The 13,925-nt window shown below is 42.1% G+C and overlaps 1 protein-coding gene across 2 annotated transcripts in view; it reads right to left on the bottom strand.

Moving 5' to 3' along the window:
- Positions 1–13,925, bottom strand: part of LOC121180686 (endonuclease V-like) — a 52,526-nt gene that overhangs the window by 35,470 nt on the left and 3,131 nt on the right. The window contains exons 3-7 of one of the 2 annotated variants that reach the window (XM_041036299.1): positions 11,814–11,948; positions 10,487–10,529; positions 8,884–8,996; positions 3,804–3,872; positions 3,492–3,620 (exon numbers count right to left, since the gene is read on the bottom strand). In XM_041036299.1, coding sequence (XP_040892233.1) covers positions 3,492–3,620; positions 3,804–3,872; positions 8,884–8,996; positions 10,487–10,529; positions 11,814–11,948 — 489 coding nt within the window. The remainder of the gene's footprint in view (positions 1–3,491; positions 3,621–3,803; positions 3,873–8,883; positions 8,997–10,486; positions 10,530–11,813; positions 11,949–13,925) is intronic. The other variant, XM_041036300.1, reaches the window with a different exon arrangement.

Below are 13,925 nucleotides of genomic sequence, written 5' to 3'. Positions count from 1 at the left end.
CAAAACTGATGCAGCAGACAGAGGCAGAGATATTCCAATTTTTAGTCAAAATCCTCCACTTCTCCTAACCACCAACTGGTGTAGTATGTTTTCCTTAAGCTCTGGACTCTCCAGGATTTAAAATGTCAACGTTTCGAGGTGATCAGAGGATCAGTAAAAACGGACAAATACCACTTTTGAACAAACTGTCTGAACTTATTGTGCAATTAGCAAGCTCGTTAGCTCGCAGAGCTTTATTTTTCCTATTAAGCTTTTTATTGAACAAAATGCCAGGGGAAGTAAAGAGATCAGCAGAGAGAGAAAACAGAGTGAAGCTCTGGGAGCTGTAGTGACTGACTAGTGCCAGCCCGGGGCTGAGTTGGCTAGCAGGTTAATGGTGAGATAACCAGGGTCCAGCTGATCATTAACTAGCCTGGGACATCACCAAGATTCCTGCTGTGGTTATTTTGTGTGGACGAGCAAATATCACACTGCAGTGTGTCCACACTCAGAGCTCAGTCTGAGATGATGACGTTATCTGACCTAACCTTTACATGTAAAATAAGTGGCGTGCCCCTTTAATCTGAACACTCACTGGTCCAATAGAAAAACTGAAAAACAAATGCACCAGGAACAAGTCAGAGAAATGGAACAATTTCCCTTAATAATGAGCATGCTATGCATGGTTCTTGGCTTCGATTTAATACACACACAGTACTATTTAATACATACAATCTGTTTTCTCTGTTTTCTCTGTTTCTGTTTCATACAGATGGATGAGCTCAGATGAAGCCTACATTCAAAACAACACCTAAATCTGCTAAACTAGATGATGAAAGAGACAAGTGATAAATCCACAGAAAAAAAACCCAGAAAAACAAAAAACATCGGCAAACCAAACATAACAAATGCAGATGTGTCTATACAGGACACGAGGGCTCACTGAACTGTTTGATGAGAGTGATGTGAATTATTTATGTACTTTGGCCGACGCACTCACCAGATCTCTTCCTAGTTGAATGACTGACTGATGGGCTCTCTACTTCCATCACCACAACACTGAATGAGCAAATACCTTTCAGGAAAATGCTGCTCATCCCTTCAGAGGTTTGGTATATCCATGGAAGGAGCACTGAAGCTACAGGTATCAGCATCAGCTGTACTATTCTCTTTATATTTCTACCTCTGTCTCTCCATGTTATCTCCATATCTGCTACACAACCTTTTCCTCCAGCCTCCCGTTGAAGCCATTTAACACTCACAGTGTTTCTCTCCTGAATACATAAACTGTTTCTGTGCCTTTTTCTGACAAACCCCATCCCTGCCCTGCGAGTACCCCGGCGGTGAACCACAACTAAACACAAACCACAACACAGTGTCTGCCACAGAGACCCCGGCAACCTTTAGCTGCTGAGTCCAGTCAAGTGTGTCCGAGGGTACGTGTGTGTGTGTACAACTGACACAGAGATATTTTTGTCTGAGTGTGGACAATTATATACTTGCATATATATAATCTGTCTGGCTTGTTCCTGTCCTTGTCCATGATGAGTGGAAGATACCAGACGGAGGGGAAGATACCGCAGCCCGTCTCTCACTGTCTTCAAAGTTCAAAAAGACAGCTGTTACATAATTCAGAGAGTCTACCTGTCAGATTTACAGCTTTTTGGTATTTTTCTCCACAAAATGTGACTGAGGTTTCAGAGGCCTGAGGGACGTGAGTCTCGCTCTGCCCACGAAAGTGCAACGTAAACACAGAGCTGAACTCTGAATATGACACTCACCAGAACGGATCTGGATCTGGATTTTTTTTTTCCTGTGATGTCAGTAATAAAGAGAATAGAAAATGTCTGTGAGACAGACAGAGACAGAGAGAGACAGAAAGAGACAGACAGAAAAAAGGGAATGTTGACGTCAGAGAAAGAAAAACAGTTGGACAGAGAGAAAGATAAAGACAGAGGTGGACACAGGAAGGTGAGAGTGTCCCTGGTTCCCTCTGATGTCCACATTCAGTCCCTGCTGCCTCCTCCTCCTCCTCCTCCTCCTCCCACCAGCCAAACACATCGCACTCACACTTTGATGAAATAAACACACACACAGGAGGGGATGGGTAAGCCGCTGCTACCGCAGCTCCCTTGGTGAAAAACTGATTTTGAGATGTGTGTGTGCGTGTGTATGAGTGTGTGTTTCCTGTGCAGTGGAAGTAAAAGCATGTTGAAGAGCAGAAGCACAGCACAGCCTAGTGGCAGAAAGAAAAAAAAAGCCTGAGGGAGGAGGAGGACGGATCAGTTAAGGTCAGGTTTTTCTTTTTCTTTCTTCCCCAAAATGACAGTCAGTGGGTGTTTTTATGTTTTAAGATGAAAACTTAGACGAAACTTTTTATGAGCTTTTTTTTTTTTAAATAAAATACAAAATGTTGCCCAATGTTACTTATCTGACAGGACTAGTGAAAGCTGTAAAATTACCCCCTAAGACATTAGTTTTTTATGCCACCTTATCCTGTTAACAACCTTAAGATGCACTTGGAAGGAGGAGTACATTTGATTTATCCGATTTCTCACAGAGGGCTTTATACAACATTTTTCACATGTGCAGTATAACTAACCAAAACCTGGAAAGACATTTGAATGTACATTCACTTTAAGACGTGTACGCATGATTAGGGATTAGGGACCCCGATTGTAAAAAGGAGTCACAGCGGAGAGGAAGTGACAGTCTAAAGCTTGGCTTCATTTCCCAAAGAAAGATGACTGTTAAAACTAGTGAAAGTAAAACACAACTTTTCTCAACAGCTACAGAACTGTAGGAGCTGTCACAGACACCAAGCAGTACCCAAGGCAAATGAATAACTGGGGATTTTGTCTTTTCCTGATCAATAGCTGCTACAATTGTGCAAAAAATATAGATAGTTAAAAAAAAATTAAAATAAATCTGAACGTTTTCTCCAATTAGCTCAACAGTTCCAAACCTTCACTCGTCTAAGTGTGACAGCAGCAGCAGCAGCAGCAGCAGCATGGGTAATATACCCCTCAGCAGAAAAAAACTGTGTTTGGCTGCTTTGGAGCTAAAAAAAAAAAAATCTTCATTGTCACACTGCATCTTGGACCAGTCCTTAAAAGTTGGCATCCTATTGTTGTCTGAAACTGTTTGTATAGTTATCAACACAGGTTCTCAAAGAAAAAGAAACAAAAAGCTCCCAAAAAATAGGATCATCCCTCATTTGGCTGCATATGTTATTCCCTCCATTTATCCCAGGCCCTTCTGTGCACAGCGTGACGATCACACCTCCCCGTCTCACAGCAGGACGGTGTTACACAAGTGATGAGCGTTGCTCGCTCTCCAACACAGTGCTCTGCCTCGCAGCTGAGGAGTTCAACTTTTGTTTCATCTGATCACAAAATCTTTTGAATTTGCCTTTTTTCCAAGACAAGCTTCCTTTCAGCTGCTCTGCTGCAGAGTCCAGATTGGTGCAGTCACTGTTGACTGGAAGTGTGTGTGTGTGTGTGTGCATGTACCTGTCTGATGGGCTCGGGGACCCGGTAGCGGCAGCAGGTGTGTGTGAGGCGTACAGCTGTGTCCAGACTGATCTTGTGGCCCACGGACACGTACACCGGCTTAGAGCTCTGGTCAGAGCTACGCAGCGCCTGGACACAAAGAGTTTCACGTAACTTCTCAAGATTCACCTCGCTCCCTGATTGTGCACGTCATGCACTTTTTGTGGAGCTGGACTTTTAGCTGGGTGTGTGTTCTTTGAAGTCGGCAGCAACAAAACAACACCTTTGTGAAAACTGTTTGTTTCTATTTTGTGCATGTGTCCTTTGCCGCACCTTTCCGAGCACTTTGCCTGAGGCGGCTGTGAGTGGGAAGCTGTCTCCTCCTTTCTGCAGAGCAGCTATCTGCGGAGGCAAGGAAACAAAAATCAAAGTCAAAAAAAGGTGAACAGCACGGCAGAGCAAACAGCAGCAAGCTGAAACAAACTATTAACCTGCCGGAGAGGCTTCACACTCTCTTTTCTTTCTCTTTAACCTCTGTGTGTCTTCACTTTCATGTCCAATTGCAGTTCTGTTTCAAACTTCTAAACTGGGAACAAACTAGGCTTTTTAAAAAATGGTGTCTTCTTCCACTGACAAAATCCAAACAGTCACATTCACGGTCTGAATACATTCAAAATTCTTACTGAAATTATTCCAAGGATAAAGTCAGAATGTTGTTAAGCTGGTGGAAACGTTGCACAAAAACTTCTCTCCGTGTGAGTCAGTGTTTTTTGTCCCCTCTATTTCAAGATTTTTGTTAAAAAAAAAAAAAAGAAAGAAAGAAAAAGATTTTTAGACAAAATGGGTTTTTTGTCAAAACAAAATTTTGGGAATAAAATAATTATTAACAAAAAACCTTCTGTTCATGCTGACAGAAACATCAATGTCTTACATTAAACAAGAAGCCTAATACAATCATTTAAACACTGAATAAACCAGCTGCACCCTTAAGCAGAGCAAAGGTACTCCAATTAATAATGATCCATACAGTTAGTACCATGTGGTATAACTTCTGTGGTACTGAATCACTGAAATTACAGGATGTGTCTTCCCATGAGATCCAGAAGTTTGTTTACTGGGAAATATTACAGCTGCTGGTGTACGAGTAAGAAACATTAAAAAAAAAGTTTATAGAAACAGCTTCACTAGAAAGAGCACAGGAATGACATGGAGGTGAGATTCCCATCTCCTTATAATGCCATGGTTTTTTGGAAATGAATAAAAATGAATGAGAGGTTACGCACCACCTGAAAAGGCCATGCAGCCTCTCACAAAGGGATACAACATATTTGTAAAAATATGGCAGCTTTATCTGAACAATGCAGACACACTGCCAATGTCAGTGTCAGATCTGATGCTAAACTATGATTTCTAATAATTCAAGATTATCCTCATCGATCCCTGAGAGGTTTTTTTTTCGGTTGTTTTTTCATGGTAATGATTTCATATTCCTCTGGTATAAAATCAATCATACAAAGAAAAAACAAACTAATCTTTGATATTTAATAACAGCCCAAACTAGACAAGACACAGTGTTTAAAATCCTTTTAAAAACGACCTCTTTGTTTTCTTCTATAGGAACTAAAGTTTCTCTCTCACAGTCAAAGAGACAGTGCAAAGTCAGACACAGTGATGTGGGCTGCTGTTGACAGGTGTGCTGTGGGTTATGGGCCAGAGCCATGAAGGGAGCTTAGCCTCCATGATGGATGGGGTGTCCACTCCTCTATGACTGATTACACCAAGCAGCCAGCGGGGAGACAGGAGGGGCCACACGCGGCCTCCGATCCCAGCTGGGATGAGGCCAACGGTGTGTGAGAGTGTGTGTGTGTGTGTGTGTGTGTGTGTGTGTGTGTGTGTGTGCGCATGTTTGTACGGGAGGAAGAGATTTGGCTCCTACGAAGCAAGTGTAGGGACTACAGCCAGAACAGCAGAAAGACAGAGCAAGTCATCAATAACACACCAGTTTGAGTTACAGCCAGTCTATCAGAGACAAAGAGAGACAGAGAGGGGGAAAAAGAAAAAGAGATGAGATGGGAGGAAAATAAAGTGAGAGGAGGAAAGAGGATGGAGTCGGAGAGGAGGAGAGCCACACTGCAGGTAAAAAGAGAGGTAAGATCAGAAGGACGCTGAGCAACAAGGACATCATTCTCCATCCAGAAGTGAATTAAGGACAAAAGGGAAGAAAGGAAACATTTTCTCTCCTCTTTCATCCGTTCTGTTTTGTCTGAGCCTCAGCACAGACAAAAACACACTGCACTCCCTCGTCTCTGTTCACACACGGACACATTACATTTACATCTTGTGGGAACTCAGCTGCAAGTAACACAGAGCGACGAGAGAGCAGGTAGAGATGAAGGGTTTTGTTCAAGGACACTTCAACAGGAGGCATGTATGTCCTCTAATGGACACGCTGGCTGGGGGGACGACACTGCAAAGGGTCTCCATCTGAACAAGTCATTTGGTCCATTATTTAGTGGTAAAGAAAAAAGAAAAATCCATTTTCATCTAACTGGAATAACTGTGTGTTCTCAAACTACTGCTTGTTTGTTTTTGTTTTTTTGCTTTTTTTTAACGATTTAAAAGAATACTTCAACTTCTTGGAAAATTCACTTTTTGTTTTTTTTTTTTGTTTTTTTCCAGAGTGAGAAGAGAAGATCGATACTTCTCTGCCGTTAATGCTGTATTCGTGTCACTGTTTAAACCGTAATAAAGAACAACCTGAACTGGGAAAACCGTTCATGTCAGTCTGCCAGTGATTTCTGACAGTTACTGCAATTCCCACATGGTGAGAAGAGTGTCAACAAAATGGTGGCACAACGGCCTCAAAGCCTCCATCCCTGGCAGCTAAACACACTCAGTGTTATCATTTCACTCCTGGAACTAAAGGACATAAGCATAAGCACATGTTTTAGTATTAGTCTGTGTTTATGTACAATGGAAAACCTCAGTGTGACAGCAAGACTTCACAAAGTCTTCACCAACTGCCAGTCACCTCCAGGCTCCAGCTCTGTAATAATGATGCTCTAATATCAGACTGATATTGAACTTCTCACTCTCACTGTCGATAAAGAATAAAGTATATTTTCAAAATCTTGAGCTATTTCTTAAAGAACCTCTTAAAAGCTTAATATGACAATGAACTTGATATCAAGATAAACCTGTTATACAATATACGTGTTACGTTACGGACGCAGGACAATGTCTCTAACCACAGGACCATCCTTTATTTGTACTAAACAACCACACAGCTTTAAAGTATTTTATTTTCACATCAGTTCCTTCAGGGACCTGTGCACCTGTGTCTTATAAAGACACACACACACACACACACACACATACTTTACTCTGTAGGCCCACACATTTAATTACTGCGACAGAGAGGAAGTTCTGTGTGGACCCATCAGAGACACTCCTCAGACTGAATATTGGTTTTTAGAAAACTCTCAATGTGCTGGAAATGTTTTTGGATACGCTCTGTGGCATCTAATTGAGCATGGCGGCGTATCACTTGTCAGTGGTATGCGGCAGTGTGCGTGTAGACCCAGTAATGACTAATCTTTTTTTTTTTAAACAGCTAATTTTCTGAAATTTAGTAAGGAGCCTGATATGGCTTGCATTTCACAGATTACTTCAAAGCTAATTTCCCACCAAGCGATCAAACAGCAAATCTGGTATTGACTCGAGGTGTCGCAATTCTGCGCGTGCCTGTAGACAAATCAGACGGAGCCCCAGAGATCGGCAATTACATCAATATGGACGGGAAGGGAGCTCTAACATTTCATGCACAGCATATGATCCAAAGTTAATTGCTTGAGCCCAAAGACGCAGCATGGGCGTGTAATGCAGATGCTACCTGATACCTAAAGCGAACATATCCGAGCCAGATCGTATCAGTGGATGTGTGCCACTGCATACTCAGAGGTGACCGTGCTCTGTGTAAACAAAGAGATCGGATTCCTTCCCACAGCAGAGACAAACCAACATCTTCTGACGCCAAAGCCACTAGTGCTAATTGAGGGAGATGGCTACACTCCTGCAGAGAATTGAATTAGCATGTTACAGCACTACATGAAGACTTTTGGGGTTATAAACAGAGTGTGCAGTGCCTGCTAATTGAGTTAGCAGTGGATCAGATGATTGCCAGAGCGGTCCACTCTGGCTCCCTTTAGAAAACCACTTGTCATCAGCATTACAGGAAATGGCCATCACTGCTCTGCTACGGACTGAAAGCATCTACAAAGAATCTGCATAGAAATGTTCCTCATGGAGAACGACTGAGCTCACTTATTATCACTGCCACATCAGAGAGAGAAAGAAAAAAAAAAGAAAGACCCTCTTAATGAGAGTTTGCATGTTCTTGCCATGTTTGGGATGTTATGTAGGTTGTGTGTCTGGTTACACAGCCTCAGGTCCCACTTTTAACCATCATCCAGAGCAGAGGTTTTACACACGGCTGATTTTTATGTCTATAGTAAAGACAAAGGTGAAAAACAATCCAGTCACACTTCATAACATTCTGGATGCAGGTTTATTTTTTATAATGTGATTTTTCTGTTTGTTTGTTTTTTCACAACAGGATATTTCTCCTAAACCCTCCTAAAATATTTACTATGTTTATCTTACAATATTAGCCAATATTTCAGACAGCAGCCAGACGCCTGTTCATCAGGTAGAAGTAACTTTTTTTGTTGTTGTTGTTGTTCTTTCCTCAGCAGGTCACTGAGGCTTCAGGCTGAAACAAAGTGAACATTTGCATATTAATGAAATCCAGATTTTTCTGTCCCACAGGTATACTTTGACCAACAGGTGTTTGTTCCAGCTTGATTTGTATTCAAATAGTCACATTAGCATTGGCAACACAAGGAGGCCTTGGCTTTGCAGTAAAAGTCACACTGTCAAAACGAGGTACACACCAACACACACACTTGCATGCGTGTGCAGACGTGTGAGTTCACATGCACACACACACACACAAGCCGACACAAGATTGGAGAAAAAAGTGATTACACTTTGAAAACTTAAATAATTCATCCGTTGACTCTTGTCAAGGTTGGTGGCTTTTTTTTTGGTTACAGGAGAGGCATTTGTACACATCTAACAGAAACATTAAATATGAAGCAGCACAACAGCTTTTCAGCATCTTTGTTATACTGATGTGAAGACAAACCACAGAGCGACAAACCTCCACAGCACAGAAAGGAGCTGGAATTACTGCCTCACGGTTGTTTGGCACCACCAACCAAACAGGTTGCAGTTTGCAGACTCATATGATATATGAAGTGAAGACTATTGCTGGCACAGAGGTATATGTAAGATATGTAAGTGTAAGTAAGGTTATAAGTGGTCTAACATTAAAGAGGTGACAGTCTCTCACCTGTGACTGGTGCTCCTCACTCTTGTACACGCCTTGCACCTGCAGCAGGTTCTTGGCCACGCCCACACACGGCAGCCCTGACAGCACTCCCAGGTGACACGCCAGGCCGAACTCTGCAGGGTCCAGACAGTGATCAGAACAAAAACTGAGTCAACACTGGTATAAAACAGATTAGAGTCCAGTCACAGTTCATCCAGTCTCATAATAAAATTAGACAGCTTGCAAAACTGATCCAACACAACTCCATATGGGCTCACTTTTTCTTTTTAAAACAGCTGGAGTGGACCTGAATTTAAATATAAGATTTAATGAAATTACATCACTGCACAGACAGACAAAATATTTGTCAGGTCTCTCCTGCAGATGTTTTGAAAATAAGGTGAGCCTGACTTGGCCTTGTCCCTCCCTCTCCAAGTCCCTGCTATGAAACTGCTTAAAGAAACAGTGCAACATTTATGAGAAACATGTTCACTTAATGAAAGTTACCAGTAAATCCTATGAAAAGACAAAAACCAACACTGCACTACTCTGTCTCTGAATACTTCCTTCATTTCACCCTCAGCCCTAAGTCCACTGGTCCCTATGGAAGTATATAGTTTAATTTGTTCGAAAATAAATGGAACTGAAATTCCCTAACAGGTGTGGACCGTGGTTTTAACAAGAATTACTCAAACAGAAATACTTAGTACATTTTGGGGACTAATTTCAGCTGCGGCTGAATACACATTTGGTGCTCTGGTGAGTATCTCTGGCACAAGGATGGTGCATGAGGGACTGACTCAAAATAAACTACAATGTGTGTGTGTGTGTGTGTGTGTGTGTGTCAGCCAGTGTGGCTCCCTGATATGTTTTTAATATTTTAAGACAATAATGGAGCTCTACAGCACAGAGCTGTCTCAGGCTTTAGATACACAGGCAGTAGTAGTTAGTATCAGTTTACAGTTGCTTTTGGTCAAAACAGAATATCACCAGCCTTAATTATTTAAACACAGAGCTCAAGTCAGGACACAGTTAGCTTAGACTGGCACAAAGACTGGAAACAGGGAGAACTGAAAAAATATGGCTATCAAAACTAAAGCTGACTCGACGTATTATATCTTGTTTGTTAACTCTTAAAGAGAAATGTAGCCATATGGAACTGTAGAGGGAGCTGAAGTGTGTGACTTTAAGCTAAGTAACTCCAGCTCTGTACTTAACACACAGACATGAGATTCATATTGATCTTTTCATTCAACTCCTGCAAAGAAAGCAAATGAGCGTATTTTTTCAAAATAAGACTGTTTAGGCCACTAAGGTTGTTAACACAATGTGAACATCTTTCTCAGATGACTCTGGAGCTCTGATAGCAACAGATCTTTCTCACAGCAGACATTTTGACTCGTCAGAGCAGGAAAAGCCAGTGTAATTAAGTTTATTAATTATAGCTCAGTTCCATTAAGTGTTCTTGTAAGACATTACAGTGAGCCAACAGACTTACAGATGTTCAGGAAATGGCGACTGCAGAAATGGAACGCAGTTCTTATTTATGTTATTAGTTACTCCTGAGCTTATCTTGCCATGAAAGGTCAAAACGTCTGTTACAGTATAGGCCAGCTTGACTTACCTCTGTAGTGGAAGAGTCCATTCCCATCCACAAACACCACCTGCTGACAGGACACACACCACACACACAACTGAAATTCATTTATCTATAGCACCAAACATCATAAATCACCATGAACAGAAAGTAAAACACGAGCTGTTGTGCCTCGGTTCAGGCAGTTTTTCATGCACACGCTGTTCCAGGGTTGTAGGCCTTTTGTACAGCAGACATTTGACACGTCATAGCAGGAAATGCACAAGTGTCTCTTCAGTGGAGCAGAGGCATTGTTAATGTTATTAGGTCCACCTGTTCTCCCTCTGATATTACAAGTTAAAATGCTTGCAGAGAAACTTTTTCTCTGTTAATCTATATTCTTTGGTCACAACTGCAATGACTGTCTGATACAGTGTCAGGTGTAGAGTGAGAAAGCAGAGTGTCTTCATCCTGGACTTCAAAAGTTAAAAGTTGCTCAGACACAAGATCCTCAAACGCTCCGACACACCACTGAACTCTTGAAGTCAAAGCTGATTCTGCAGACTTTTTTTTTTTCCTGCAGTGAATCGTAAGTCACAGGAAAAACTTCAAAGGTTGCAGATAAAGGGACTGTAGTGGAGGTAAAACTGATTATGTGCCTGTGTGTGTGTGTATGTGTGCGTGTGGTGGGCAAAAGTGTGTATGTGTCTGCACACCTGTGTGTGTGGGACGGAGAGGCAGAGTGGGAGTGAGTGGGGGGGGCGGCATACGGGCTACAACAAACACAACTGAGTGGGTGGAGATGAATTAGAGGTGATGGAGAACAGAGGAGCTTCATCATAGTAACTGGAAACGTATTCAGTGTGTGTGTAATGAGCATGAAGTAAGGTAAGATCTACACCATTAAAACACGCTCAGAGACGTCAGAGAGATGTCAGCTTTGTTGGGTGTGTAACTACGGACGTATGTGACAACAGATACCAGGTTGGACAGAACACCGGCCCTCTCTGTGTACCTGTCATTAGGTGTACACATGAAAGCCAGTGAGCCCAGTCTTGGTACATGTGCCTACAAGACTGGGCTCACTGGTCATTCCAGCCACTGCTAGTGGAGCTGCAGACTTTCAGGAACTGGTTTAACACAAGTAAAAGGAAAGAATTAAAAATGAAGAAAGCTGCACACCAAAACCTGACTGAAGAACACAGGGGGGAGCATCTTTCACGTGTGATTCAAGGACTCACATAGGGAACAAATGATAGGTGTAATATAGAGGACACAAATCATGACTAATACCTCACAATATTTACAACTATATCAACTACTTGAAGTCAATTATTTTTTTAAGAAACAACAAAGTATGTACACAGAAGCTGACCTGAGGGAGAAGTCCAGGCCAGTTCCTCTGTAGCCGCTGCAGAGCCTCCAGGAGGAAGGGGGTTTCTCTGAAGGCCAGGAAGCCAGCTATGTAGGGGGCTGTCAGGGCCACCATCTGACTGTCCTCATACAGCACCTGGGAGGAGGGGGAACAAAAAAAACAATGGTTTTGTTTCTGACTTTTCTTTAAGGCAGCATGGTGGCTGAGCAGCTGTAGACTCTCTGGTCTTCAAAAACTTTCTTCACGTGTCCTTCTGCATCCATTTATGTCCTGTAAACTGTACTGGTATCACTGGTTCACTCACTGTGATTCACCCTTTGTAACTGAGACAGTTCACTGTAAGAGCAGCTCTGGGTCTGGATACAGAAATCTGTGGTCCTGACTGGAGCTCAGACAGCGACACTGTCAGGGATCAGGTGCTGCATGCTTCGGACAAATGCGTGCACCCCAGTGTGAGTGTGTTAGGGCAAGTCCACAGACACACTCACAAGCTGTGCAAGATGATCACTAACATCCCCCATCTGGCACAAAACGAAACATCTGTTACTTCTTGTTGATTAAATGCTGCAAACATATTTTGAACATCAGACAAAGTTATTCTATTTACTTCTACATATCTGCTTCTATTTCTGTGTTCAGAAGATGAGACTGTACAGCTTTAAACTTAAACTGAAATGAAACTGCATGGTTTTGTCTGCTGCAGCATACATGTCTCCTCATCTACAAGCACACACGTCTCAAGTTGCATCTCAGCCTGCTGAACTAGCTCCCGAACAAACATCAACCTGAGCGAGGCAGGCTAGTTCGCTAACAAGCTAACTAACGGGTCCAACATCACTGTCTGTCCTGAGTTTGATTACACTGTGTCTCCATGCTGCTGACTGTGGTCAATCAAACAGGACAAAAAGGAGCATTTCTAATATTTATGTTCATTTTTTCCTTTAATGGATGAGGTCTGAACTCAAAGACACTAAACTGGTTGGGGATATATATAAAAAGCTGTTAAACAAAAATACTATGGCCATTTTCTAAGCCTACAATCAGACTGCCAAATTGTTAAGACTCTATCCCTTGCTACCATTTACTCATGTCTTTACAACCTACAGTCTTCTGGCTGAAAACAGACTGAACAGAGCAAACGCCAACACAATCCATGTATGTCAGTATGTACATGCATTTTGTAAGATATTGACCAGAGTAAACAGCTTTTTGTAAATTAGTGAAAACCAGCTTGCTATGAAGTTAAGGTAACGTCTCTCCAACTGAGTCTTTGAACTCAGCTTTTAAAATAATAATAGGGTTCAGGAGAGCAGAAGCTGCAACGCTCTGGTGCTCAAGTTGCCCAATTACTTTCTGACCAGTGTGAAAATTTTTTCTGCTCACAGTGAGAGGACAAGGTCTCAGACGCTGTAACATTAAACACAAACACCCTCTGTCAAGGCTTAGAGCAGCGGCTGCAAATGAAACATGCAAAAGCTCACGACTGTGCACAGCGACAAGCTCACGGAGCCTTGACACAAGGGTGCTTGGATGTTTTCTGAATAGACTTCGCTATCAGAAATGTCAGCTACCTTTCAGGATATGCCTGTGTTGTATTTTTGACAGCAGTGACCTTCATCCCCTTTTGAAAAAGAGCGGTGATAAAACGTTGCCTCTTGGTGCGCTGGAAAGTGTTGTTGACAAGAATTTCAATAACCAGGGCTGTTTGTGTGGAAAGGATATTTATTCTAATTTACAGTTTAAAAAAAGTGAGAAAACTTTTGCCTTTTCTCTGTAAGATAATCAGCAGCAGTGGACACACTGTGCATTGAGTTATTGGTATCACTTTGTGTCACAGACGGCCGTAGGTGGCAGTGTTAGAGTAAATTAAAAGCAAGCAGGAAACATAATCACATTATTGGACAGCATTTCTGAGCAGCGTTTCATTAGCCTTATTAAGCCCATGTATCAACAACGTACAGCAACAAATGTCATTAATTATAACGGGTTATATAACGGGAAGGTGCCAGTAGGCCTCGTTAATGCACAGATACACAGCAGGAAAGAGGAGCAGCGTTTGTCAAAGGCTGCCCAGAGAAGTAAATGAAATGAAAATTAGGATCACCAAGGTCA

Source organism: Toxotes jaculatrix, chromosome 4 (assembly GCF_017976425.1).
Source record: "Toxotes jaculatrix isolate fToxJac2 chromosome 4, fToxJac2.pri, whole genome shotgun sequence".
Classification (NCBI taxonomy): domain Eukaryota; kingdom Metazoa; phylum Chordata; class Actinopteri; family Toxotidae; genus Toxotes; species Toxotes jaculatrix.
This window is presented reverse-complemented; position numbering and strand designations above follow the sequence as displayed.